Raw genomic sequence first — 26,894 nt, forward strand, 5'->3', positions numbered from 1 at the left:
GGCCCTGCTTGGGAATGTGCCCACTCCTTGAACCAATTACTGGTGCTGAAAAACAGGGTTCTATGATTGGTGGAGTCTGGATCACACGCCTACCTGCTGGCAATGGGGTAGGGATGGGTGGGAACATTGGGCATTTTAACAGACATCTCACCAGGACTATGTGGCAACAGGGAGGAATTTCCCAAAGGAAAGGGATGCCTGAAGTGGGATGATGGAAAACAGGCCAAAGTAAAAGTCACTAGCTGTCAACTCCACTCCACTCCATTGGTCCATGTGAAAGACAAGGGCAGACAGTGTCTGGGAGTTCACAGCCTCACAAGGAAATAGGCTTATGGACACAAAGCCATTAATAAGAGCTGATAGCAGCTACAGTCTATGGAGTACCTACTAGGTCCCAGGCATTGGGCCAAGTGCTTCCATGGGCTCACAATGACCCTGAAAAGTAGGTACTATTATCATCTCTATTTTTCTGAGTCAAAGAGACAGTAGAAAATGACCCTTCCATCCCACTTTTGGCAAGACAGCCAAAAGAGGGAAAAAAATTAAAATGTTTATGGGCTCCTTATCCCTGTTCAGAGAGGTTAAGTGACTCTCCAAAGGTCACACAGCTAGCATATTAAGTGAATACCCTGGGAAACATTTGGTAAAGGGCCAAAAGAGTACTTCTGTTTCTCCCTATTGACTGAAGGACTAGGGAAGGCTGTCTGGAGGTGGAGGTGGGGGTGGATCTAAGCAGAGATCTGAAGGATGGGATATCTGGGCAGATGGCCAGGGAGGCTGAGGGGAAGAGAGGGTAGGTCAGTCTCCAAATACTAGGGAAGGTGAGCCTGAGCATCACCTCTCCCTGTGGGAGTCCTTTGAAGATTTACACCCAGAGACCCCTGCTACTGAGACTCCTCCAGCCTTCCCTGACTAGCCTAACTCTTCTTCACGGGACATACACACAAGTCCTCCCCACTCCCCACACATCCATTCTCCATCCTGGTTGCCCTCCTGTGGACATACCCAGTGAATCCGGGTCCTAGACATAGTTTAACCCACACAGAGGACAAGAAATGTCACCTTCCTTCTTCCAAACACCACACTTGTACTAATGTGCGCACGTGCATGCCCAGTTGCTTCAGTTGTAACCGACTCTTTGCGACCCTATGGACTGTAGCCCACCAGACTCCTCTGTCCATGGGATTCTCCAGCCTAGAATACTGGAGTGGGTTGCCATGTCCTCCTCCAGGCTATTAATGTGACCCAACATCAATTAGGTATTAAGTAGTTGCATCCTATCCTTTCAAACTGAGTTCACTGTCTCCTAACACACCCAAGTTCAAGTACACCTCCCCCATCCAGGATGTGGGCAGATGGTTCCATGGACCCAAGATGAGAAACTCACTTTATTTTCTCAGGCTTAGTTCATTTTTCACTTTGGCTGTCCCTTTGCATCATAGCTTTCAGGAAAGTGACTTGTGGGGCTGTACAAGTTCACTTACCTGAGGTATCTAAAGTAGCCAAACTCAAGGAGACAAAAGGCATAATAGTAGTAGGTGCCAGGGGCTGGGGGGAGGGGGATGGAGAGTTAGTTACTGGGTACAGAACTTTGGTGTTGGTTTTGTGAGATGAAGAGAGCTCTGGAGATGGATGGTGGTGATGACTGGATAACAATGTGAATGCACTTAATGCCATTATTAAAGATTAAGATGGTACATTTTATGTTATGTGTATTTACCACAATTTTTAAACAAAGTGATTTGTGAGCCCTCTAGACCCACCTTCCCAGGAGAACATTTACCCCATCCCAGGCAGCTGGATTCATACTTCCACAGCTTCTGGAGGACCCAGTGCCTCCAAAGGACTCCTCTGAACACACCTCTGAGAGAACTAGGAGAACAAGTGAAACTGTTAGAACTCACAACACATCACTGTCCCTGGAATTCAAGCCTCCTGTGGGCCAGACTCAAACCACCACCCAGCTCTACCTCCCTTGACCCCTCATCTGCCTCTAGTTCAAGACTTCTACTCCCTTGTCATCTGAACTTTTGATAATGTCACCTATATTTACTAACTCCTATTTCTTACCACCCACTCAGCCCTCAACGCCTGACAATCTGCTTCCTCCCACCTTCTCCCCACCAAAACAACAACAACAACAACAACCAGGACTTCCCTGGTGGTCCAGTGGCTAAGACTCTGCACTCTCAATGCAGGGGGCTTGGGTTCGATCCCTGGTCAGGGAACTAGATCCCACATGCCACAACCAAGAGTTCCCATACTGCAACTAAAGATCTGCATGCCACAACGAAGATCAAGGATCCTGCATGCTGCAACTAAGACCTGGGGCAGTAAAAAAAAAACAAAACAAAACCAAACCCTCTCAAGCCCAGGCATAGACCATATACTCAACTGTCTTCAGGGTGTCTCCACCTGTCCCAAATCAGACTCCTCATTTTCACCCCAGATCTGTTCCTCTAACTCAGTGGGTAACACAACTATCTACCTAGTCTCTCAAGCTATAAGCAGAGGTATCCTTGATCACCACTCCCTCTCCAGGTTCATCTTCCAAGTCCTCCCATACTCTCCTGAATGATTTCTTGAAGCATTGCCTCCTCTCCATCCCTACTCCCATGTAGACCCCCTCCTCTCTCAGCCTCCTAACTGGTCTCCTGTCAGGGGCCTAGCTCTCAGATCCACCATCCACGACGCCCTGGAGGGATCTCCTGAGAGGTGAACAGGACCAGGTTCCTCACTAAGACCACAGCTTCCCACTTTGTTGTTGTTCAGTAGCCCAGTCACGTCTGACTCTTTGCGACCCCATGGACTGCAGCACGCCAGGCCTACCTGTCCCTCACCATCTCCTGAAGTTTGCTCAAGTTCATGTCCATTGCATTGGTGATGCCATCCAACCATCTCATCCTCTGACATCCTCTTCTCCTTCTGCCCTCAATCTTTCCCAGCATCAGGGACTTTTCCAATGAGTCTTCCCTCTACCTCAGTATAAAATCCAAGCTTCAAACCATGGCCTCTGACTGAGTCTCTCAGGATCTGGTCTTCCTCTAATCCACTTTCCACAGAGCTGTCAAAATGATATCTCTAAAAGGCCACAGTTGGTTCAAACTCCTCCTCCCCTCACTTCTGCTTTTGAGCCTCTGCTCCCACCCTCCTCCCTGCTTGGAAGGCTCACCCCCACCTCCTCCTCACTGACAGTCACCTGGGTAACTCCTACTTCTCCTTTGAAATTCAGCTCAGGGGTTGCCTCAGGGACAGCCTGCCAACCGCTGGCCTGGGTTGCTCCCACCCCCCTTATCGTTGCTTCTAGAACTTGCCTTTGCTCTGCGTTTACCACCTGTGAGTTTACTCAGGAATGTCCCCACAAGCTGTGAGCTTCCTGAAATGCTGCTTTTCCTTCCTGTGACCCCAGAGTCGAGCGTGGGGTCTGGTACAGAGAAAGTGCTGAATAAATGTTCAGTAAATGGATAAGGAACTGAACAAAATGACCTGTGTCTAGTGTATCTCTTTCATCCATCTGCGGAATCTCCAACTCCAGCCCCATGCAGCCCAGACAGAGCCTGGCATACAGTAGGTGCTCAGCAAATGTCGTCGGTATTCCATTTTCTTAATTAATCTGATTTAAGGCCATGTCTGGGAGTAGTTTGAGGTATGACAGGGGGAAGGAGGAAGGTCTGATGCGGGAAATTTAGCCGAAAGGGAAGCCCGGAGCGCACCGCAGTGGGGGCAGGGGTAATGGGGGCTTACGGAAAGGTAGGACCCGAGTAAGCCCCTAGCCCGCTGCCCCTCCGCACTCCGAGGTCAACAGAGTGCGCTCGGGAGAGTCCGCCTTCAGCCCCGTCAGCGCTGAACGCTTCCTCGTCCCCCGGGTGGCGAGACCCCCCGGCTCGCGCGCTCTGTGCTCGGCGCTGGGAGGCGTGTGTGTCGCTTTAAAAGCTCCCTCCCGGCGCGCCGGGCCGGCCCCTTCCCTTACAGCGCCGAGGCGAGCGGAGCCGAGCCAGCCGGGCGGCCTTTGAGGGAGCCAGCGCCCGCCCGGGCGGCCAGTCCGGCGGGGGGCGGCGGGGCGGGCCGGGGGCGGCCGGGGCGCGGGCGGCGCGGCGCTCGGGGAGCGGGCCCAGGCCCGCTGAGCCCGGCGGGGCAGGGCGGGGCGAGGCGGCGGAGGGAGGCCCAGCCAGACCCGGCGCCCGGTGGCCCCACCGGCAAACCCGGCGCCCGGGGGCCGGCCAGGAGGCGAGCCGAGAGCCAGCGGGCGGGAGGCGGCGGAGCGGAGGCTGCAAGCCCCGTGCGCCCCGGCCCGCCAGGCTCGCTGCGCGCCCCCTCCCCTTGGCTCCCCTCGCCTCCCCTCGCCTCGCTTCCTCCTCTCGCTCTTCTCGCCTCCTCCCCTCCGCCCGGTGCCCCTCCCGCCCGCGCCCGGGCCGCCAGACCCAGCCCGGCCGGGTTCCCTGCCCCGCGCGCTCTCGGCCCGGCCCGGAGGGGACCGGGTCCCCACGGCCAACACCGCCCCTCCCCCCGGCACCCGGCGATTCCGGACCGTTCCGGCCGTGGACTGAGCCGCGAGAGCGTTGTCGCCCCGGGAGGACCGCGGGGCTGGACTGAGCGGACCCTCGCGGCCGCTCTGGACGCCGCAGGTGCCGGAGCGCGGTCGTTCTGGGTCCGGACTGAGCGTGTCCCGGGCGCCCACGGGTGCCAGCTCACTCCCGGCAGGGCAGAGACCACGGTGGAGCCCGGAGCCGGCCGATCTGGACTGGACAGAGCGGATCCCGGACGGTGCCGAGCCCGGGGAATACCGGGCGTGGGCTGAGGGGATCCCGGCGCCCTCCGATCCCTCCGACTTTGGCTCGCGCTCTGGGACCGGCCCGCCGTCGCCTCGGTCGCCCTGTGCCCGAGTCACCTGTGGCCTCGGAGCCCCGGACCCGCTGGAACCTTGCTCATTTCCCCCCCACCGGAGCCCGGCGGGGGTTGACGGGGATTTTTCCTGCCCCCTTCCTCGGAGCGTGGAGGCCCCGCCCCCTCCCACCGCCCAGATGTCTCCGGTGAAGGCTCTGAGGACCTCCTTGAGGCCAGGGGCCGAAGGGTCCAGAGAGAGAAGCCCGCCCTAGGGAGCCTTGGGGGCCCCCAACCTCGTCTTGGGACTTGGCCCCCGACGCTGCTCGGAAGGAAGGTCGGTGCCCCCACCCTTGGTGAGTCCGAGAGCGGAGTGGGGGTTCTGACGGAAGGCGGGGCTGGGGAGGGGAAGGTCCAGCTGGGAACGAGAGCACCCCCGGGGCACTTGGAGTGGGCCGGGAAGACTGGAGGGGCCCTCCAGTGAACCAGCGGGGCCAGGCCTGGGTGGGGGTGGCGGGAGCCAGGGCAGGGTGCCCCATGGCAGGCTGAGGACTTCTGCTTCTAAAGCAGGGGTTCCCTCTTTCCCCTCTAGAGGAGAGACTGTGCTCTAGAGCATCTGCCTCCACCATCCCTCCCCACCAAGGAAAAAACAAACAAACAAACAAACAAAAAAAACTCCATTCCCCAGCGAGGAAGGGTGCAGGCTGGGGTGAGGAGGGAGGCAGCGGCATTGCATTGCCGGCTGGTGCTGCAGCCTGGGAAGGCTGACGCCAGACTCGCTCTCTCTGCAGGGGGCTGCCCTCCTCCAATCCGGCTCCCTTTCCAGAGCCACCCACATCTGGAGCCCCTTTCACATCTGGAAGGCCCTGGCCACCATCCCTCTGCAGGTGTCTGTTGCATCTCAACACCTCGGCCTTTGCAATTGCCTAGGAGTTGTGAGGGGATTACTGCTGCCTTCTGTCCATCCCAAGGGCACCTCTTACCCTTAGTCCCTGCAGAGTCATCCCCCTGCCTCTGTGTCCAGCTCAGCATACCCACAGGCACTTCAAGTCCTGGAAACCACTCCTGAGACCCAAGGCCCCTCCCCCTGCCCTCCTGTGTCCTCACCTTGACCCCCTCTGTCAGACTGTCTCCCTCTGGGTGTCCCATTCTCCACCCAGAGGTAGAGGAGCGGGGTGGTGGCAGGGGCCTGGGGCTGGGTGAGGGCCACCCAGGGCCAGGGTGGGTTGGGGGGCCGTTAAGATGTGGAGCTCTGCCCTGCTGAGGGGGGCTCCGTGGAGGCAGACGCAGCGTGTGCTTGGCTGGGGGGAGCATGGGCAGGCCTGCGGCCACGTGGTGAAGGATGAACATTCGGGGCACCCCGGACCTCGGGCAGCCCAGTGACGACCCCAGCAGTGGTGGCGAGCGGGAGCGGATTCGACAGCGCATGAAGATGGTCATCGGGCAGCTGGAGGACATCCTGCGAGAGCTCAAGGAGGTGGCCAAGGAGCTAAGGGAGGTGAGTGAGGGGCTGGGCAGCCCCTAGGCCAGGTTTCCTGGGCTTGGCACCAAAATATACTCACATGTGTGTGTTTGCATGTGTGTGTGTGTGTGTGTGTGTGTGCATGCACACACACATGCAATGAGCAAAGCTGTATGCACCTGTGTCACTCTGCCTGGCACTTCCTTCTTATTCTCCTTTCCCCACATCTGCTTTGTTAAAGATGTCACTGTACCCCAGGGCTGGAGGGGCCTGCTTGATCCGGGGACTGCTTAGGCAGCATGTCGTGGGTCCTTGGCTCAGAGCTGCCATGGTGGCCAATAAAAGACGGAATCCCACCACAGTCTGTTAGTAGAAGACAGTCTTCTGGGACCCAAGCTGACCTTTGACCCCACCATCTGCCTCCCAGTCTCTGACTGGCTTACAGAGGGCACGGGGAGAGCGTGGGTGGCTTTACTGAGACAGTCCCTACCACTCGAGTCCCAGCTCTAAGCATTCCCTGGCGATCACACAGATACTTAGAATCCTGATCCTGGAAAAATGAAAGCCGGCTTTGCCTTCTGCGCCCCGAAGCGGGTCTAGGGGCTGCTAGTGGATATCATCGTTTCTGTGTGTGTTGGCAGGGGCAGGGAGCTCCTCTGAAGGACGCATCCCTGTCCCACGGTTCCGAATGGTTTTCTTTTTTTTTTTGCCAAGGGTGAAAAGTCACTGACAGATCCTGGTATGTGTGTCCCTCTCTGCCTCTCTAAGCAGAGCTGGTTTAATTACCGCTTCCCACATCGCCAGGGTAATGAGATACACATGTCCTCAGCCCTGCCCCCTGGGCTGTGTTCGAGCCTGAAATGCATGACCAGCGTTCTGAGCCGCTGGCCTGAATTTGCCCACTGGGTACCATTATGCCAGCCAGGTGGGCTTTAGGCAAATTTCAACTCCTTGTAACCAGGGTCCCTGCAGAGACGGCAGGGAGAGTGACTGAACTGGAGTTAAGGGCTTGAGCTCTCCCCAGCTAGCTGTGTGGGGAAGATGGGGGTGCTCAGAGGGTTTGGAAGAGGGGGTGATGGTGGCGGACCCACTCCCGACTGGCAAAGTGGCATTCCAGCCTGGCCTGAGAAGCGAGGAGCAGAGGGTGTTTGAAGGGAGTCATGTTCAGAACAGAGGGGATTGTAGAGATTCTGGGACAGAAGCAGAGGTTGGGCAGAGCAGCCCCTCTACCCGGGGTCAGCCTAATGGAGCATCCTTTCTCAGGAGGTAGGCATGGCTATTGCTGCAGACAGATAGAAGTGGTGGTGCTTCTTCCCATGGACTGGGCTGGCCGCAGCCTAAGCCAAACATCTTTGAGGAATAAGCCTGGAGGTCAAAGACCAGGTGCCCCTGAGCAACCCCTGCTCTCCCAACCTCAGTGGTCCAGAGGACTGCTGTTCCCACTTTGACTCGCCCCCCCCCACCCCCCACCAGTTTTCAGATGCTCTGTGGTCCCATCGGGGTCATGGGCACTATCCAAAGTCAGTCCTGGGCAGGAGCATGGGACCTATGCCTCAGCAAGCCTGCTGAGAAAGAGCCAGGATTGACTCTAAGCCGGGAGGCAGCTTTGATAAGCGTAGAGCCTCCTCCCAACTGAGCATCTTCCAGGCACCTACCTTCATCTTCCCCTACTGCGTAGCCATCCACAGTTTGAAGGCATCTCACAGGTCATCCAGACTAGCCCTGTTTGTTTGCTGTTAAAGAAACTGGGGCCAGAGAGGGACAGGGGCTGCTGTAAGGTCACATAGCCTACCAGTGGCAGAACTAAGCCTAGAACTCAAGTTTCTGATGCCTATGCTGGGGCTTCAGCAGGTGGACTAATGATTGTCTTTGCATTTTGACAGGGGCCTTCTTTGACAGGGCATAAGGAGAGGGCACCTTATGCTCATGCTGCGATGCTCTGAGGTGTACCCTTTAGGGGTGAGGCAGGGAGCTTAGAAGTGTGACAGTTCATTTGCGGATCTTTTAGGTGTTCCTTACCAGCACACACACTCACCCGCTCTCATGTCTCAAACAGCAGAGCTCCAGATTCCCAGGCTTTGCAGCCCAGAGGCCTGAGCTAGGATGGGGAGAGCTGAGTCCCCGCCCCCCATACACCCCGTAGGCCATGTGCCTCCACCCAAGACTTTGGCAGGTTGCTATGGCAACCAGAGTCTACCCCGTGTGCCTCTGCCTGCCCGCTGCCAATGGCACCCAGCTGGGAGAGGGGCCAAGCCTCAGAGCTCCCCCATCCCCCAGGCAGGGTCTGGACATGGGGTGATGGGCAGAGGAAGTGGAAGGCAGGCGAGGCTCTGAGAGGCCCAGACAGAGGAAGAGATGCCATAACCGACTTCCTGTAGGATGGGATTTGTCAGAATGGGGTTACTGGGTTGGGGCGGGGAGTGCCAAGCTCTGGTTTGGAGTAAAGTGTTGCAGTCCCCCTGCTCCCTGGAACCCATGATGTTGGCTCTTGGTCCTCCAAGGGGACTGTAAAGCTGGATCTGTCAGCCTCTCCTTGGTAGCTTGGTGTGGCATTTTCCCTCGGGGGTGTGGGTGGGCCCAAGGTCAAGACAGTGGCAGACACTGGCGTCCTCACCTTATCACACCCCACTCCCCAGGCAGTACCAGCTCAGAGCTCACCAATGGGGTTCTCATGTCAGAGGGGGAAAGCACTTAGGTGTGAAGACAAGATTCACAAGCAAGACTGCTGGGAGTAGCGGGAGATGCTGGACGAAGGAGCAAGGGCCAGCAGAGAGAAAGGGCTCAGTTGTATCACCCTCTGTCATCCTCTCTCTGCTGCTCTTCTTCCACAGCCCTGGACACTACCCTCCATGGCAGACTCTCCTCCCCATTTTGAGCATACAGCCCGAAGTTCATAGAAAGACGAGAGACACTAAAACCCTCCCTCCCCAGGCCCCTGGGCCTCAGTTTGCTCATCTCTGAGATGGGGATGATGATCATTTGCACCTCAGTGTTATCTTAACACTTCATCAGGGTTTGGCATGCAGTAAGGGGGCCAACGTGCTTCCCAGATGATGCTAGTGGTAAAGAAGCCACCTGCCAGTACAGGTAGACATTGAGACCTGGGTTCAATCCCTGGGTCAGGAAGATCCCCTGGAGGAAGGCATGGCAACCCACTCCAGTATTCTTGCCTGGAGAATCCCAAGGACAGAGGAGCCTGGTGGGTTCGGGTCCCTAGAGTCACAGAGACTCAGACATGATTGAAGTGACTTAGCACGCACATGTGAAAGGGGGCCAACACCTACTCACTTCCCTAAAGGGTTTGGAGTTTCCCATACTATACCTCCCCTACCCTGCCAAACCCCTTCTGCAGCTGGAGCCGTTGGCCTCCCAGGTGATGAGGAACAAGTTCTGTCCCATGAATGGGAAGAGTAGTTTACTGGACTGAGTGAGGTGAGGAATGTAAATGCTTTGAAAGCTAAAATTGTGCTGCAGAGAGATGTGATGGTCAATCATTAATTAGCCCTCAGCTCCCCTAGGTTCCCCAAAACTCCAGAGTGCCAGGCCTGTCCCAGCGGGCTCTCTAAGCTCCTCAAAACTCTATGGATCTTACTTTAGAGATAGAGCACAGCCTCAGGGCCAAGATCATGGGCTCTGCAGCCACATGTCTCTGATTCAGATCCAACTCTGCCCCCTACCCAGCTGTGTGAACTTGGGAGAGTTACTTTGCCTTGCTGTGCTTCCATTTTCCATATAAATGAGGATAATGAATTTTACACTCCCCATCCCACTCCTCAGCCTCAGGGTTGTGATGAGAATTAAATGTGTATTATATATAAAGTACTTAGCAGCAGGGCACAAAACTTACTCTGCATTTGTTAAATATTACTAATGAAATATTCAAGCACTGGCCTGCTCCTTATTCCATGTATGGCTTTTAGAATCACATCCACTTCTCAGCTATCATCAGAGAGGTCAAAGTCAGGACACTGACCTCCTGGCTGGCACCTTTATTACCTCCGACAGTGGGCAGTCCCACACTTGTGCAGCAGGGAAAAGGGACAGAGAGTGACAGTGATGGGGATAGGAAGGGGGTTTCCAATAAGATGGCTTTTGAACTGAGAACCAAAGGAAGTGAGGGTGGTATCTAGGGGATGAGCTTTCCAGGCAGTGGGAACAGCCTGTGCAAAGGTCCTGGGGAAGAAATGTGCTTGGTGTTTTCAGGATTAGCAAGGAAGGCAGTGCAGCTGAAGTGGAGTGACCTAGGAGGGGAAAAGCAGAAAGAAAGGTCAAAGAGGGAGCAGGGAGTCAGGTTACACAGACCCTTGCGGGCCACGGTATGGAATGTGGATTTTGTTCTCAGGGAGAATCCCGCCTGCTCTCCAGGAATCTCCTGGCTGTGTTTCTGGGTGGGAGTCTGCCTCCCCACTGCTCTCCCTGCGCTGTGCTTGGTCACTCAGTCGTATCCAACTCTGCGACCCCAAGGACTGTAGCCCACCAGGCTCCTCTGTCCATGGGACTCTCCAGGCCAGACTACTGGAGTGGGTTGCCATGCCCTCCTCCAGGGGATCGCCCCAACCCAGGGATCAAACCCAGGTCTCCAGCTTTGCAGGTGGATTCTTTACCAGCTGAGCCACCAGGGAAGCCCCTGCTCCCCCTGATCCCTGCCAACTGGGAGCCCCAAAGGCCAGGGGTAAGGGCCTTGCCTTTGGCCTCCTGGGTGGTGAGCTTACCTTGGACAGGTACCTGGCCTCCTCCTCCTCCTCAGTTCCCCCCTCCCCAAGATGTCACTCAGCATATAGGGGTTCAAGGGTACTTATTGTGTTGGTCACTAGTATCTCTCACATCATCACTGACTCTTGGGTAGGACATAACTTAAGGGCACAGTTGCCCACCTTGGCCCAAGCACCTCAGGAGGATGGAGGGGTGGGCACAAACCCTTCACAGCCGGGGGTGGTGGTGGAGGATGCCCCATCCAGTTTTCAAGGGGAACAAGCCCGGTGGTGACTGTGCAGTCCCCTGGGCAAGGCGCTGCATATGAGGTGGCAGGGAAGCCAAGGGCTGTGCAGGCATGAGATAAATGTGGCCCAGCCAGGAGGCAGCTGGAGCAGGAGAGGCCGGGGACCACAGAGCTGTGCCGAAGTGGGTCAGTTCCATCACCCGCAGCTCAGCAAGAATTGTGTGGATTTTTTCTTATTATTTTTTTTTGTCTCACCTTCCTTTCCTCCCTTTTCCCTTCGAGCTCTCCTCCTCTGGACAGATTCACGAAGCTCCTTGGCCAATTAGGCCAGATTGCATGTTGAGAATCATATATCATGGTCAACTCACTCCCTACCCCTTTTCCCCAGCTCCACAGCCCCCCAGGAAGACAATAATTAACATAATCAAGAATTAAAAAATAATCAGTGATCATAAATAATGCAGAATCCCCAGTTATGTAACCAGCTGCCCAGGGAGCTGGGAGGGTGGGAAGGAGTAGTAGCTTGTCAAGAGAGTTGAAGGGACCAGAGGTGAGCAGAGAGGGGATAAACGGGTTCCAGGGCTCCCTGGGTCCTCACCCTGGGGCCTTAGGGAACACATTCATGCTTTCCTTGGAGAGGGGTCTCAACCAGGGGTGGAGGTGGGCTAGGGCAGGCAATGTTGGGGTGTCTAAGACTGTGGAACTTTTTCTTGGAAAAGAAGCCCCCAGTGGTTTTTATTAAGTCCTCTCTCTGAACTCATGCATTTAGTCAAAAACTGTGTCTGTAAAGAATGTGCCAATCCTGTACTAAACTGGGGCTGCAGTGGTGAGCAAGACAGATCTAGTCCTGCCTTTCATGGGGCTTCCTGTCTAGTGAGGTCACAGACGTTAATCACATGTGCACATAAAATGAAAGCAGTGAGAAATGGAAAATCAGGAGAGGTGCGGGATGCTTTGAGATCCTTTCACAGGGAAACTGTCTTCAACTGGGGGTCAGGGAAGACTTCCTTATGGAGGTGAGAAGGAATGAGTAGGAAAGAAAGGAGACATGCCAGGTGAGGCGCAGAGGCACAAGTGAGCTCTGTGGAGTGAGTCGGGCTGGTGGGCCTGGCAGGGTTGGAGACTGCTTGCTGGAGAAAACAGGACCTGTGATCAGATTTGGTGTTGGGTTGTGTTTGGGAGGCTCAGGAGTTTGGGGAGCCAGGAAGAGGGGAAGCAGATGGGTGACGTAGTCCTGCTGGCTGACTAGGAAGGTCCTTGGATGGAAAGGGAGCTGGACTGGAAGTTGCTGTCAGTGGGGAGACTGGATGGGTGCAGTGTTCAGAGGGGTAGCTGAGGCTATGATCAGGACATGGGTTGTGGACACCCTTAGGGACAGGGTTTGGGACCCAGCAGGTTTTGTTGCAGCCCTTAACACTGCCCTTCCTATCTAGTGTTTACTCTTGCCCCCTATAGAGCAGGTAATTCCTGTTCTGAGCTCCCCACTTCCAGTCTCAGCTCAACTCCTGGCCTCTGGGTCTCAGTTTCCCATCAGCAAGCACAATGAGAAAGGTGGTCTCAGTGGTGGCTCCAGGCCCTCTTGGCTTCAAGGGTCTGTGGTTCTGTGATTTCTATTTCTCTCTCCATTCTCTCTCTTCCCCTTTCTTTCCTTCTGTGTATATAATTATTTCCCGGCACTCCAAGACAATCCCAAATTACATGTAGGCAAAATGATTATTAAATCTCAGAGAGAAATCATAGATTTCAGGACAGCCACAGCAGAGAGGCAGGTAGCCCGGGACCTGCCCCATTCCTGCCTTCCACACTGGCCTTGTGAAATGAGGCACCAGGGATGGGCAGCAGGGGTTGTGGACTGACCTGGGCCCTGCAGACCATCGGGTCCCCATGGCGTGTCCTCCCTTCTAACCCTCACTTATGTCATTCATCTGGTGAGTGTGACATGTCTCACCCAGCGGAGCAGACCAAGATCTACCTGTGAGGCTCAACTATTTGACCTGCAGTCTCTCTTCTCCTATACTGTCTGTAGACAGCTTTACTTTAGGGAACATAGGTGCCACCTGTGTGCTGCAGTTTGAAAGATCTAATAATGTCCCATTATTCTGCCACAGGCCCTGGAAATGTCCCTGTTACAGTGGCATTCCTTTGGTAAAGAGCTGACTCCCCTTTGCTCCTGGACCTGATGCCAGGGGCCTGGCCACATATTAGCACCCATAGGTGCACAGTGGATACTGGGGGTCTATGTTGTTCTATGTGCTCTCTGAGCATCAAGTCATTAAACCCTTACCAGAGCTTTATCAAGCAGGTACTACTAGAATTCTCCTTGGATGAAGAAATTTAGGCCCAGAGAAGTTGAGTAACTCAGCTAAGGTCACACAGCCTGTAAGTGGTGAGGTTGGACCCTAGGTCTAGCTTCAGAGGCCAGATTCTTAAGTGCTTGTTTGTGCGGACTCTGCAGTTTAAAGCACATGCCTATCGAATCTCTAATATCTGGCAAATAGAGACGTGTCATCCTATTTTACAGTGGAGGAAACGGGATATGGAGAGGGAAATCACTTGCCGCTCAAACCTCTTAGCCAAGATGGGGCAGGCTTGGGACCTGAGCCCAGACCTCCTTCCCTCCCTTCCCTCCACTCTCCCAGAATGGAAGCAGAGAAGGGCGTTCTGATAGAGAAGGAAAAGGGCCCCAACCTGAAGGCCTGCTGAGCAGGGGGCTGGCAAGGGCTCCTTGGGCAGGGAGAGCGTCCTGGTCTGAAGGTTCTAGGGCTCTTGCTCTGTGGACCCTGCATCTTCCTCCCAGGGGGTTAGGAACCCAGCTTCGGGGGCCTGGCTTGGCCTCAGCCAACCCTGTGAGCTCACAGCCAAGTCATTTGACTCCAGATTCCTACCGTCATCCTTGCACCCTCAGGTAGCAGCAGACTCTCAGCAGCAGTGCTCGATCAGGGGAATCTAATTAGAGGGTGTGGCTGTCCCACAGGTACAGGGCCTTTCCTGAGGATGGCAGTGCCTGGGCTGCTCTTTTTCACCAGCTTAAATCCCCAGTTTGCTAGGCCTATTGCATGCATGTTCAGTTGTATCCAACTCTTTGGGACCCCATGGACTGTAGCCCACCAGGCTTCTCTGTCCATGGGATTCTCCAGGCTAGAATGCTAGAGTGAGTCCATTTCCTACCTCAGGGGATCTTCCTAACCCAGGGATCGAACCAGCTGTCTCCTGCCACTCCTGCATTGGCAGGCGAGTTCTTTACCACTGTGTCACCTGGGAAGTCCAGTCCACCAGGCCAGTAGTCCTCCAAGTCTGTTCCTGCACCAACAGTAGCAGGAGAACCATCTTGAAGCTTGTCAGATATGCCCCTCTCGAGCCCCACCAGGACCTCCTGAATAGAACACTGGGAGTTGGCTGATACACGTCCGGGTTTTTTTTGTCTGTTTTTATTAGAGTATAATTGCCTTTCAAGGTTGTGTCATTTTCTGCTTTATGACAAAATGAACCAGTTATGTGTATACATGCATCCCCTACTGTGCATTTGGGTTTGAGAGCCCCTACCTTTGGGTTTGAGAACCCCCACTCGAGGCCAGGGTTCCCACTAGCTCTCAGGTGGAGGTGGGGCTTGGTTTACACAAAGGCTTCAGGGGGATGTGAGCTTCTCTGAGGTATGGGAGTCATTCTGGGCAGTGGAGGACATAAGAAGGGGTGACCAGACTGGAGGATGGAGTTTATACTCATTGGCTGTCCAGGCCCGGAAGTCAGGGCGGCACTTGAGCCGTGTGCAGTGTTGCAGGGCCGGTGGGGGTAGGAATCTCAGGTCCCCAGTGACTGGTCACCTGGGCCCGTCATCTCTAAATGCAGGCGTTGATGATCTTGTGGTGGAAAGCCTGACACGTATTAGGTGCTCAGAGTTGGGAGATGATGTCACTTTTATCACCAGTGCCCCCAGAGAGCCCTGGGACACTGGGAGCAGTGGCTTCTCACTGCTCCCCAGGAAGCTCTAGTGAGGTTGGCAGGGCCGGGATTATCATTCCCCCTTGGCATGACTGAAGCTGAAGTCCAGAGAGGTTATGTGAGTTACTCAAAGACACATAGAGCATTTTATGTCCAAGTCAAATCAGGAACTCGGGTGTCTTTATGCCCCCAGCTCTTCCATAGGCCTCTGCCAAGAGTTCCTTCCACCCCTAGTCTGGGGCTGTGGGAAGTGGGCATCCCTAGGCACTGACTCCCCCCAAGAGTGTCTCAAGTCCTCTAAGCACAGAGTCCTAGATGGAAGGAAACTTGGAGATAGATAAGCCACCCAACTCCCCGTTCACAGATTGAGGAACAGACCTAGAGAGGGAAAACGACTGAGCGGGTCGCCGGCGTCAGAGCCCCTGACTCCTGATGAGGTGGACGCCCCTCTGAGCCGGACTCCTGGCCGGTCATCTTCACCCTGGCTTTTCTCTTGTACTTTGGAGCACTCACCAACCCCACTCCTTGCCGAACCCCTAGCACATCCCTGGACAGCCACTGTCTTCAGTAAAGGTTTGCTGAATTAGGGACTTTGTTAGTTAATGAACTGGCTGACCGCTGCGACCCCAGGGAGAGAGCTCTGAGAGGGCTGGGAGCTGCCTCCGGGGCCTGATGACTCACTGCGTCTGTCTTTGTCCCTGGGTCTCTGGTCCTTCCGCTTTGCTTTTGTTGTTGTTTTGCTGGTTTGAATTCTGGCCTGCATCTCCTCTCCTCCCGTTGCTGTGTCCTCTTCCTGTGTCTCTGACCAGGTCTCCCTTCCTCCCTCGCTGTTTTCACTGCGGGTGTCTGTGCTGACCGAGGGGCCGTCCTGAGGCGGGGCCACCTGCACGGACCAGGGGCAGGCGGGTGCACTGACCTCTGCAGCCCGCATGCATTTAACAAGCAGCTCTGGGCCCAGGATGGATGGTTTTCTTATTGCTTACCAAATAATGCTTGCTTTACTCCTTCCCCCACAAGCCAGGATTGATCTCCACTCATCAAGCAGTGGGGAAGGGGAGGAGAGAGGGGGCTCTGTGGCTCTGTAGGGGTGGGGCAGTGGAGACCCATGGGGCCAGTTTCTGACCTGCTGCAGAGGCCAGTCCAGGATGTTTCAGAAAGCCTGGGCAGAGTCTTTTTGCGGTTCTCACATCTCATTTCCTCTCTGAGGGTGGGTGGGCATTCCGCCACTGAGTGGACTCGCTGGAGTCTCTCAGCCCTGTTTGAAATGGTCCCCAGTCAAAGGAAGATCCAACTCTGAGAACTAGGGCTGCCCCCCAAAACAGCAGCTGGCTTTGGGGCAAGAGGGGGTGTGTGTGAATGGATGGGGTGCAGGGCTGGAAGGCACCCTCCCTCTCCCAGAGGCATTGAGGAGTGGAAAACAGGCGGATGGCCCGAACCAACTGTGTTCACCCTGGTCCAGCTTTGGCCCTCAACAGGGCGAACAAACCTGTGAACTCAAGTCCACCTGTGTCCTGTAGGGTCACCAAGGGTGGGACAGGGCACACTCACACCTTGGTGATGCTGGCCCCTCACTCCTCTCCTCTTGCCCGGCCAGGTGGTGAGCCAGATCGATAAACTAACCTCGGACTTCGACTTTGAACTGGAGCCAGATGACTGGACCACAGCCACTGTGAGCAGCACCTCCAGCAGCGACAAGGCGGGCGTGGGCGGCCCTTTTGACCTGGGCCACCTGGACTTTATGACGGCCGACATCCTCTCAGACAGCTGGGAGTTCTGTTCCTTCCTGGACATCTCCACCCCCTCAGACTCCGTGGACGGCCCCGAGTCGACCCAGCCAGGGGCCGGCCCGGACTACCGGCTCATGAACGGTGGCCTGCCCATCCCCAACGGGCCCCGGGTGGAGACCCCGGACTCCTCCAGTGAGGAGGCCTTCAGTGCCGGCCCTGTGAAGGGCCAGCTGCCCCAGCGGACCCCGGGAACGCGGGAAAGGGTGCGGTTCAGCGACAAAGTGCTCTACCACGCTCTGTGCTGTGACGACGAGGAGGGGGACGCCGAGGAGGAGGCCGCAGAGGAGGAGGTGGGCCTGTCCCCGGAGCCTCCCCACACAGAGGCCCCTGCTGGCCCTCTCAAGCCATCCCCGGCTCCCTACAAGCCCAGGCGCTCTCCACTGACTGGACGCCGCTCAGGCCCCACCTCGGTCCCCGAGCAGACCCGCAGGGTCACGAGGAATAGCAGTACCCAAACGGTGTCAGACAAGAGCACGCAGACGGTGCTGCCCTACACGGCCACCAGACAGAAAGCCAAGGGGAAAAACTAGGGCTGGGGAGGGGCTGGGGGCGGTGGGCACATAGAGCTATAAATATATATATATATTTAAACAAACACAGTCATAATAAAATTTTAAAATGCTAAGGATCCAGCCCCACAGGCCCCAAGGCTTTCACAGAGCTCATCTTCGACATGAGATGCCTGCTCACCTCTTAGTTCCCAGGAAGCGTGGCCAGAACCACCCTCCCTTCCTTCTCATGGCAGAACCCCTGAAGGGGGTGTCCAAACTTGTAGAAATGAGGAAGGGGAAGTCTGACCTGGGACCCCCACCCCCACCCCTGCAGACCCTTTAGCACGGTGGTGGAGGCTGGCTGCCAGTCTGGGCCTTGCCCTGAAGGAGATTTGTGAGCAAGAGGCGAGCTCTCAAGCAGCAGGTCCAAGGCCGGGGCTCGTGGTTGGTGATTCGGAAGAGACTGCAGGACCGAGAGTCTGGGGGTGGCGTCACTCCAGCTGGGCTCCGTCACTCACACGCCCGTGCCTTTTATGTCTTTTACTCCGAGGCTGACTTTTGCTTCTCCTTCCCAAAGGCAAACTTAGCTGGGTGCATCCAGACCCTCCCCTTCTCCCATCTCAGGGTTGCCCAGCAGACAGAGAAGGAAAAAGACACTAGCATGATCAGGCCTCCATGCTCAGAAACCTGCAGATCCTGGAGGGCCAGGCTGGGCTGGGCAGAGGTCTGTTTCAAGAAGCTGGACCACTCCCAATCCTTTCAGCTCCCATGCACAGCCTTGACCTTTAGAGATGACTCAAGAAGAGCCTCAGCCAGTCCCTGCTTGGCCCTGAGCAGACCTGAGGTCCACGTAAGAAAGCAGGCAGCCACTGCCATGGGGCTGTGAACCAGAGCCGGAGACAGACTCCTGGTCCCCTTCCCTAGGCAGGCAGCTTGGAGAGGAGTCCTGCAGCCCTCCTCTGTCCCTGCTTCTCCACACCGGGACCCTGAGCCCAGCTTAGCAGGTCTTGTATGACACCAACAGAGACAAGGTGGGAGCCTGGAGGTAACAGGGCTTTACCTGGGGTGTGGCCTACACGGGGACAGCATCTGAGTACCCTTAGGATAATAATCACAATCATTGCTCACGTTTATGGAGCAGGCCCCCAGGCCACGACTATGCTGAGGTCATTTTACAGCATTATTTCATTTAATCTTCACAGTAATCTGGCAAGGTAGGAACTATCACTATCCCCATTTTTCACATGAGAAGACTGAGATTCAGAGAGGTTAAGTAACTGGCCCAAAGTCACAGAGCCTACGCCACCCTCCCCACCATCAGCGTGTAGGCGATACCTGGCTCTGTCATCTAGCAGCAGTGTGACGCTGAGCAAATCCATTTGCCTCTCTGAGCCTATCTACCTCATCTATAAAATAGGTCTGATAGTCCTCACCTACCTCATCGGGGGCTATGGGGCTTTGACAAGATGGGGGATGTGAAAGCAGTTGGTAAATGCCAGGGTACAGGACATGCACTGTGGTCAGTGCAACCCCAACCGAGATTCCAGTGGTTTCCAGGTGGGGACCCCTAAGTGGAGTGGGCAGGGAAGCCACTTCCATCAACTGGGAGCTGTCCCTGGGTCACTGCTTCACTTTGCCCCCCACAGTAGCTTGATTCACTGCCCCCGCCTTGTTCAGAGCAGGGGGGTAAGAACACCACTCCTCGGGGACCTCCCTCCTGCACATTTTAATTAAGACAGATTCACAACCCACCTGTCAGGAGGGGTCTCTGCTCCTCTTGTGGGGGGCCAAAAAGGCCTGACGAGCAACCTAGCAGCAACTACTGCGCTTGTGCAGTCCCAGCAATGGGGAAGATAGAGATTGTGCAGGCCAGCATGGAACAGGTGCTGAGGATGCTATCAGGATGAGATGGGCCAGGCCTAGGCTGCCTGCTTTACAGTATGGGAATCTCCCCTCAGGCCCAGGGTTAAGGTCAGAGCCCTAAGGATCTAACCAAAGTGCAGCCTCCAGGGTGGCAATCAGGGCAGGGGGCGTTGGAGGGGGGTGGGTGGTGGCTAGCTCTTCCTGGCCAGGCCTGAGAACCTGGGGTCTAAACTCATTTATCAGACCCAGGAAATGCTCAGGCAGTTGGGGCTGATCAATGATGGAACCCTGGTTCAGAGGATGAATGCCAAGCGCCCAGGGCCAGCTGGGTTCTGCCCTGACAGTGAGGAGGGGGCAATCCAGAGCAGCCCCACCTCACCCCAGGTATGGGCACACCTAGCTCTGAAGAAAGACATCCAGTGCTACCTCCAACACTTGATTTTCCTCTCCAATGGCCAGATTGGTTTCAGACTTACAGTCTCTCATTTTTACAACAGTCAAAGAAAAGAAACCTATACAATAGTGCCCATTTCTCCAAGGAAGAAACAGACCCAGAGCCAGGGGTCTCTGAGAGAGTCCCAGATAAGGCATTGACCTTGCCTGGGAGCCCCTTCCCCACCCTCACTCTGGCTTTCTGTGATTGCATGTGGTCCCTGTTAACAGCCCTCAGTTAGCCAGACCCGTTCCTTGGTCCACCACCTGGCTACTTGCCTCAAATAGGGCAGAGGTATGAGGGTGTCCCGGAAAAGGTGGGGAGAATGGGTATTTGTTTTAGAAGACTCCCCAAATAACTTAACTTCCTTCATACTCTGCCACATCCAGTCTGGACCTTGCTGCCAGTGGAGTGGGATCCCCATGACTTTCTTACGACTTGAAATGGAGAACGTGGCCACCTAGGAAAAGAGCTGTAACAGTCAGAGTTGCTGAGCCACAGAACTTGCTGCTTCTGAGTAGTAAGCTCCCGGTCCTTGAGCAGTCACAGCACCCCTAAGACCTCCCCCTCAACCCTCGTGCTCCTCCGGGCACAGTCCCTCCCTGTTCTTCTCCATCTCCAAGCCTTTGCTGGTTTCTTTTTCATTTAATTTTAATTTTATTATTTTATTTGTCTGCGCCAGGTCTGTTGCGACATGTGTGTGCTCAGTTGCTTCTGACTCTTTGTGACCCCACCGACTTCAGCCTACCAGGCTCCTCTGTCCATGAGATTCTCCAGGCTGAATACTGGTTGCCATTTCCCCCTCCAGGGGATCTTCCCAACCCAGGGATCAAACCAGCCATCTCCTATGTCTCCTGCATTGTAGGCGGATTCTTTACTGCTGAACCACCAGGGAAGCCCGCATGGCATCTTTAGTGGCAGCACGTGGGATCTAGTTCCCTGACCAGGGGTTGAACCCTGGCTTGCTGTATTTTGAGTGGGGAGTCTCAGCCACCTTTGCTAGTTTCTGGGTTTCCTTACCGAGAATGTCCCAGATCTGATCCCATTGACTGCCTCCTGTGTGCTTGGACTTGTGCTGACCCGGGCTGTGGAGGAGGCGGAGAGGGGCAGACTCTTGCAGCAGTGTAGAGTCATGATGATAGTTCACGCTTATGGAGCACGCACTGTGCACTGAGCATTGCTCTAAGTATTGTTTGTTTCGTTAACTCCTCATGGCAAATATGAGATGAGCATTTTTACTTACGCCTGTTTGCCAGATGAGGAAACTGAGGCTCTGAGAAGTTAAATAGTTTGCCTAAGGGCCCCGCATGGGTTATGGCACCAGGATTCGACCCCAAAGTCAGTGACTCGGCACTCAAACATCTACTGCAGTCAAAATCCATGGTGGAGCCAGCACTCTGGTCTCTGGGTGCGAGGGAGGGGACTGGGGCTCTCAGAACCAGGTGGGCCTGTGTGAGTGAGAGCGTTGGGAGCAGGAAGCTTGTGAATGCCATCCAGTCTTCGGAGAACTTGGCTACTGTTAACCTGAATGTCACAGCCCTCGACACGGAGCCTGGCGCCCAATGGATTATGGGTTCAATAATAAATGTTTGTTGAATGAATGAATGAGCCCCATTAGCAGAGGGGATTTGCTGTGCATTCATGCAATCAGCTTTTATTTCAGACTTCCTCCATGCCAGGTCTCATGTCACTGGTGCTCACACACACATACAACTCTCTGTGAGGGTCTGGTCTGATGAGGGCTAGGCAAAGTCAAAATGGAAGGATGTGGGGTTTCAGGGCTGAGAAGCTCATAGGCGGTGGGTCCAGCCTGTGATCCCTGGGAAAGGAGCCTGGAGCATGAGGCAGGGGACCAGCCTAGTGAGGAGACAGCTCTGTCCTTGTGGGGGCAGGGGTCCTCCACCTGATGCCACTTTGATGCGGTGGGCACATTGCAGTTACCCCCATGTCTGAGAATCAGACACTGTTTTCCAGGCAAGGGACAGATGATCTGGTCTACAGAAGTGGTCTGATGAAACCAAGGGATGGAAAGTGGGGCAAACTATTCAGAGACCCAGAACCATCCCCTGCCCTTAGAGACAAAGTGGGGCCCTGTCAACTGAAGGAAGAAAGGACAAGGAGGAAGCTGGGGGTTCAGGGCAGGCACAGCCTTCCACCTGTGCCCCTCCTGAGTTTCCCTTCTCTGTTTCAACCTCCCCTCTCCCACACACACACCCATGTCCCATCCTCCAGCTGCAGCTTGTGGAAGAAAATTGACATTTACCGACCAGGTAGTATATGCTGGGCATTGTGCTGCATGTCTTAACATATACTAAATGACAGATTTAGTTGTGCCTGGCACATAAGAAGTTACTTGATAATTATTTATTAAAGAAATGAATGGACCATAATCCTTATTTTACAGGTGAGGGAGGAGCTGATGAACAAACAAGGAATTTGTTTAAAGATGCACAGTAGGAAGTTGGTGGAGCTGGGGATTTACCATTGCTGTTATTATCTACACTATGTAAGAGCTACTATTTATGGGATACCCATTATTTGATGCATTAGTCACTTTACATAAATTATCTACTTTACAGCAATCCTCCAAGTAACTGAGACAATTGGCATTTTACAAATGAGAAAACTGAGACCCAGAGAGGTGTAATATTCTTTCCCAAACAGCCAACTCCTAAATGCAGAAATAGGATCTGGATCTAGACTTTCCCATGCTCCCCACACTCCCAGCTTCAGGATAACTGGAATCCCTGCAAATAGAAATGTTGTCAAAGTATGGATTTTCCTAGGCAAAACTAACCAGTGTTCACCAAGGATCAAGTCCCACTTTCTTCAACTCAGTCATTAAGCCCCTGGAGCAAGACTTCTAGAACATACTCTTGGTTCCCTGTGGGCCTGGGGCCTGGACTAGGGACCAAAAGAACAGCCCCGGGTCCAAAGTGTCCTCTTCTCCTTCTCATGTCTCCAGCAGAGCCAGGAATACCAGGTAGGCTGCCCTCAGCCCAGGAAATATCCAGCCCCTTTCTGGTATGGGCTGAACTGTCATTAGTTAGGGGCCAGAATATCTAGGAAAGGCTTCTGGGTGGAGGAGGATTTGAAATGGAATTCATTTGCAATGGATAGAACTTGGTCATTTGGAAGTGGGAATGAGAGACAACTGGGGCAGGTTCCGTTCCGTTCAGTCGCTCAGTCGTGTCTGACTCTTTGTGACCCCATGGACTGCAGTATACCAGGCTTCCCTGTCCATCACCACCTCCCGGAGCTTACTTAAACTCATGTCCATCAAGTCGGTGATGCCATCCAACCATCTCATCCTCTGTCATCCCCTTCTCCTCCCGCCTTCAGTCTTTCCTAGCCTCAAGGTCTTTTCCAATGAGTCAGTTCTTCCCATCAGGTGGCCAAAGTATTGGAGTTTCAGCTTCAGCATCAGTCCTTCCAGTGAATATTCAGGTCTGATTTTCTTTAGGATTGACTGGTTGAATCTCCTTGCAGTCCAAGGGACTCTCAAGAGTATTCTCCAACACCTCAGTTCAAAAGCATCAATTCTTCAGTGCTCAGCTTTCTTTATAGTCCAATTTTCACATCCATGCCTAACTACTGGAAAAACCATAGCTTTGACTAGACAGACCTTTGTTGGCAAAGTAATGTCTCTGCTTTCTAATATGCTGTCTAGGTTGGTCATAACTTTTCTTCCAAGGAGGAAGCATCTTTTAATTTCATGGCTGCAGTCACAATCTGCAGTGATTTTGGAGCCCCAAAAAGTAAAGTCTCTCACTGTTTCCATTGTTTCCCCATCTATTGGCTGTGAAGTGATGGGACCAGATGCCATGATCTTAATTTTCTGAATGCTGAGATTTAAGCCAACTTTTTCACTCTCCTCTTTCACTTTCATCAAGAGGCTCTTTAGCTCTTCTTCACTTTCTGCCATAAGGGTGGTGTCATCTACGTATCTGAGGTTATTGATATTTCTCCCGGCAATCTTGATTCCAGCTTGTGCTTTATCCAGACCAGCATTTCTCACGATGTACTCTGCATGTAAGTTAAATAAGCAGGGTGACAATATACAGCTTTGACGTACTCCTTTCCTGATTTGGAACCAGTTTGTTGTGCCATGTGCAGTTCTAACTGTTGCTTCTTGACCTGCATACAGATTTCTCAGGAGGCAGGTCAGGTGGTCTCGTGAAACTTTACAAAGATGAGCGGGGTGGTCATTGGGGAACAGCAGAGAAAGGCCTTGCTGAAGCAGAGTGTGCGTGTGCGCACTGGCTCACAATAGAAAAGATGAGAACACCTGCAGCAAGGGACCTGAAAGCCCCACGACCCCCTCAGAGCCACTCCATCCTCTTGATGGCAGGAGGGAGGCATCAGGTTTTCCTGCCTAGTCTGAGACTGGGAGAAGAGAAATCAGGGAGCAAGATAATGTGTTATCCAGGAGAGACTATCGTGGTAGGGACCCACTGTGATGAATTGGTGAGAACGTCACATGATTAGCACAAAAGTAAGTAAAATAGTAAAAAAGCTGACTTAAAATTCAATGTTCAAAAAACTAAGATCATGGCATCTCATCCCATCACTTCATGGCAAATAGATGGGGGAAAAGTGGAAATAGTGACAGATTTTATTTTCTTGGGCTCCAAAATTACTGTGGACGGTGACTGCAGCCATGAAATTAAAAGATGCTTGCTTCTTGGAAGGAAAGCTATGACAAATCTAGACATAGTATTAAAAAGCATATAATCACTTTGCCAACAAAAGTCCATATAGTCAAAGCTATGGTTTTTCCAGTAGTCATGTACAGATGTGAGAGTTGGACCATAAAGAAGCCTGAGTGCCAAAGAATTGATGCTTTCAAATTGCGCTGAACAAGACTCTTGAGAATCCCTTGGGCAGCAAGGAGATCAAACCAGTCAATCCTAAAGGAAATCAACTCTCAATATTCATTGGAAGGATTGATGCTGAAGCTAAAGCTCCAATACTTTGGCTACCTGATGGAAAGAGTCGACTCATCTTCTCCTGATGCTGGGAAAGATTGAGGGCAGGAGAAGAAGGGGGCGACAGAGGATGAGATAGTTGGATGGCATCACCATGAGTTTGAGCAAACTCTGAGAGATAGTGAAGGACAGGGAAGCCTGGCGTGCTGCAGTCCATGGAGTCTCAAAGAGTTGGACATGACTTAGTGACTGAAAAATAACAACAAAGTAAAACAGATATGCTAAAGTCCCACTGTATCTCACAAGCGGATTAAACACCCCTCCTGAACACATTCTCACTGAACCTTTCTTTCCTCTCTGGGGTGGGGGTTGGGATGCTAGGACCTCATTGGCCCCATTACAGGTGAGTTAGCCAAGATCCTAAAGAGACCTGACTCTGCCCACCTGCCTGCCCTGAACACTGACTCCAGAAGTTGGCAAAGCTGCTGTCAGCACCCAGCTCTCCCACTCTGCTGTCTCCAGTCATGTCAGCCAAGGAGATCAAGGTGGGTGACCTCAGGCCCATTGCTGTCCACACCTAGGCACTGTGCCTGATCAGATCTGACTCCCTGCCAGGAACGCTCAAGCTCACACACCTGCCTGCGGCTCTCAGTTCCCTGCTCAAGCTGCTCCCTCCCCATCCCTGCAGAAGGTGGGAGCTTCCTACAGCGGACAACAATACAACAATATGGCGGTGCAGACCCAGCAGGGCATCCTTCCCTTGCCACTGCTGCTGCCACTGCCCCCACCTTAAAGGGACCACAGACACCAGCTCACCTGCCCTTCACTCTACCTGACCCAGCCTCTACCCCCAAGAAAGAAGGACAGGGCAAGGGTCACTCCAAGTCACAGCCTGTAGAGGAAGTGTGGCAAGAGGCCTGGAGGCCCTGACTTTTGCATCGTTTCAACGTGGCCAGTGGTAGGGCCTTTCCAGGAGATCTCTGTAGGGTTGGAGAATTTTCCATGAGCCAAGTAGTAGACTGTGGAGGGTTTCCCAAAGGAGGTAGCGACAGTTACATCCACTTTGGAGAGGTGGGGAAGGAAAAGAGTTCACTGCGGACCCCGGAGAACAGAGAGGGGGCAGAATGCTTTGCCTCCAAGGCTGCCCACTCCCTCCCAGGACAGTGGTGGGGGTGGCATATTTGCCCCAGAGACCCAGGGCAAGTGTAGAGAGTTAAACTCAAGAAATGATGAGCCCAGAGTTTGGGTTGAGGATGGATGAGGGCAGCCTGTCATCCTAGAGGTACCAGAAGGAGAGGGCAGAAGGTCCCTAGGAGAGAAGCCAGGCACGTGAGGCAAGAGATCAGCCTGACAAGGCCCAGGCTGCCCAGTCTAACACCGCTTTCATGGGCGGGACACTTTGCAGTGTCCCTGGGGCCTGAGAATGAGGTGCCGCCCTCTCAGGATGGATTTCGCTCCAGGCCTGGTGTAGGTCAGGGGAAAGGCCATTCAGGTAGCCCCCTAGATGTGGAGTCTAGTCTTGTCCACTCAGCATCTGGGTCTCCACTGGGATCCTGTGTCCCTCAAAGAAAGGCCCCATCCTGGCCCTTGCCTCTGGCTTTCCTATGCTCAGTTCAGAGGCTGAGAGCGTTTCTAGAAAGCTGCAGGTGTTTCTCTTTCTGACTTCACTCTGTCTCCAGGTCCCCAGCAGTCTCCAGGTCCCCAGCGAACATATGTTGAATGAACATGCCCCTTGCTCAGACTCCCGGTAGCTCTCCTTTGCCCCCAGGACATAAACTCCTCTCCAGATTCACAGCGGGGGGCCATAGTTCCAAAGTCTTCCTAGGAGAGAGTGTCATTCTGGGTCTTAGAGGAACAAAGGGGCAAGCAGGGCACCTTGCCTGACCCTGCTCTTCTTCAAGGTGCCCACCTGCTTGAAGCACTGACACATCCACTCAGTTTTATTTTGCTCTCTTTGTTTTTTAATTTAGAGGCATTCAAGGGATGAGTTCATTCTTTTTAATAAAGGAATCTTCAAATCAAATAGCCCTCCTAGCTCTTCCATCAACAACCCACTGGAGTGCCAGTCACAGGGACCACTCATGTACCAGGTAATTGCTGTCATTCAAGTGTCAGATGGGATGTTGTAAGATGGCAGTTAAGTGAATTTTTGCTTAGTCAAGTACCTTTTCCCCATCAGGTTTGTACATTCTGAATGCACAGTGGATATCAGTGAGGGATGGACTTGGCCA

General features: G+C 53.9%; 1 protein-coding gene and 1 non-coding gene across 3 annotated transcripts; both read left to right on the plus strand.

Moving 5' to 3' along the window:
• The first annotated feature begins 2,155 nt into the window (after positions 1-2,155).
• Positions 2,156-2,228, plus strand: TRNAE-CUC (transfer RNA glutamic acid (anticodon CUC)). The gene has a single exon. It is a non-coding gene; the product is annotated as a tRNA-Glu (tRNA).
• A 2,194-nt stretch (positions 2,229-4,422) lies between these two features.
• Positions 4,423-17,500, plus strand: INSYN1 (inhibitory synaptic factor 1). Of its 2 annotated transcripts, none has more exons than XM_061158504.1 (3): positions 4,423-5,177; positions 5,613-6,319; positions 16,756-17,500. In XM_061158504.1, exons 2-3 carry the CDS (start codon positions 6,164-6,166, stop codon positions 17,476-17,478), a joined length of 879 nt encoding a protein of 292 aa, XP_061014487.1. In that variant the 5' UTR covers positions 4,423-5,177; positions 5,613-6,163; the 3' UTR covers positions 17,479-17,500. The 2 variants fall into 2 exon arrangements, with proteins under 2 accessions (XP_061014487.1, XP_061014488.1); XM_061158505.1 differs by having other exon boundaries at positions 4,423-5,158.
• Positions 17,501-26,894: the final 9,394 nt, after the last annotated feature.

This window comes from Dama dama, chromosome 12, assembly GCF_033118175.1.
Source record: "Dama dama isolate Ldn47 chromosome 12, ASM3311817v1, whole genome shotgun sequence".
Classification (NCBI taxonomy): domain Eukaryota; kingdom Metazoa; phylum Chordata; class Mammalia; order Artiodactyla; family Cervidae; genus Dama; species Dama dama.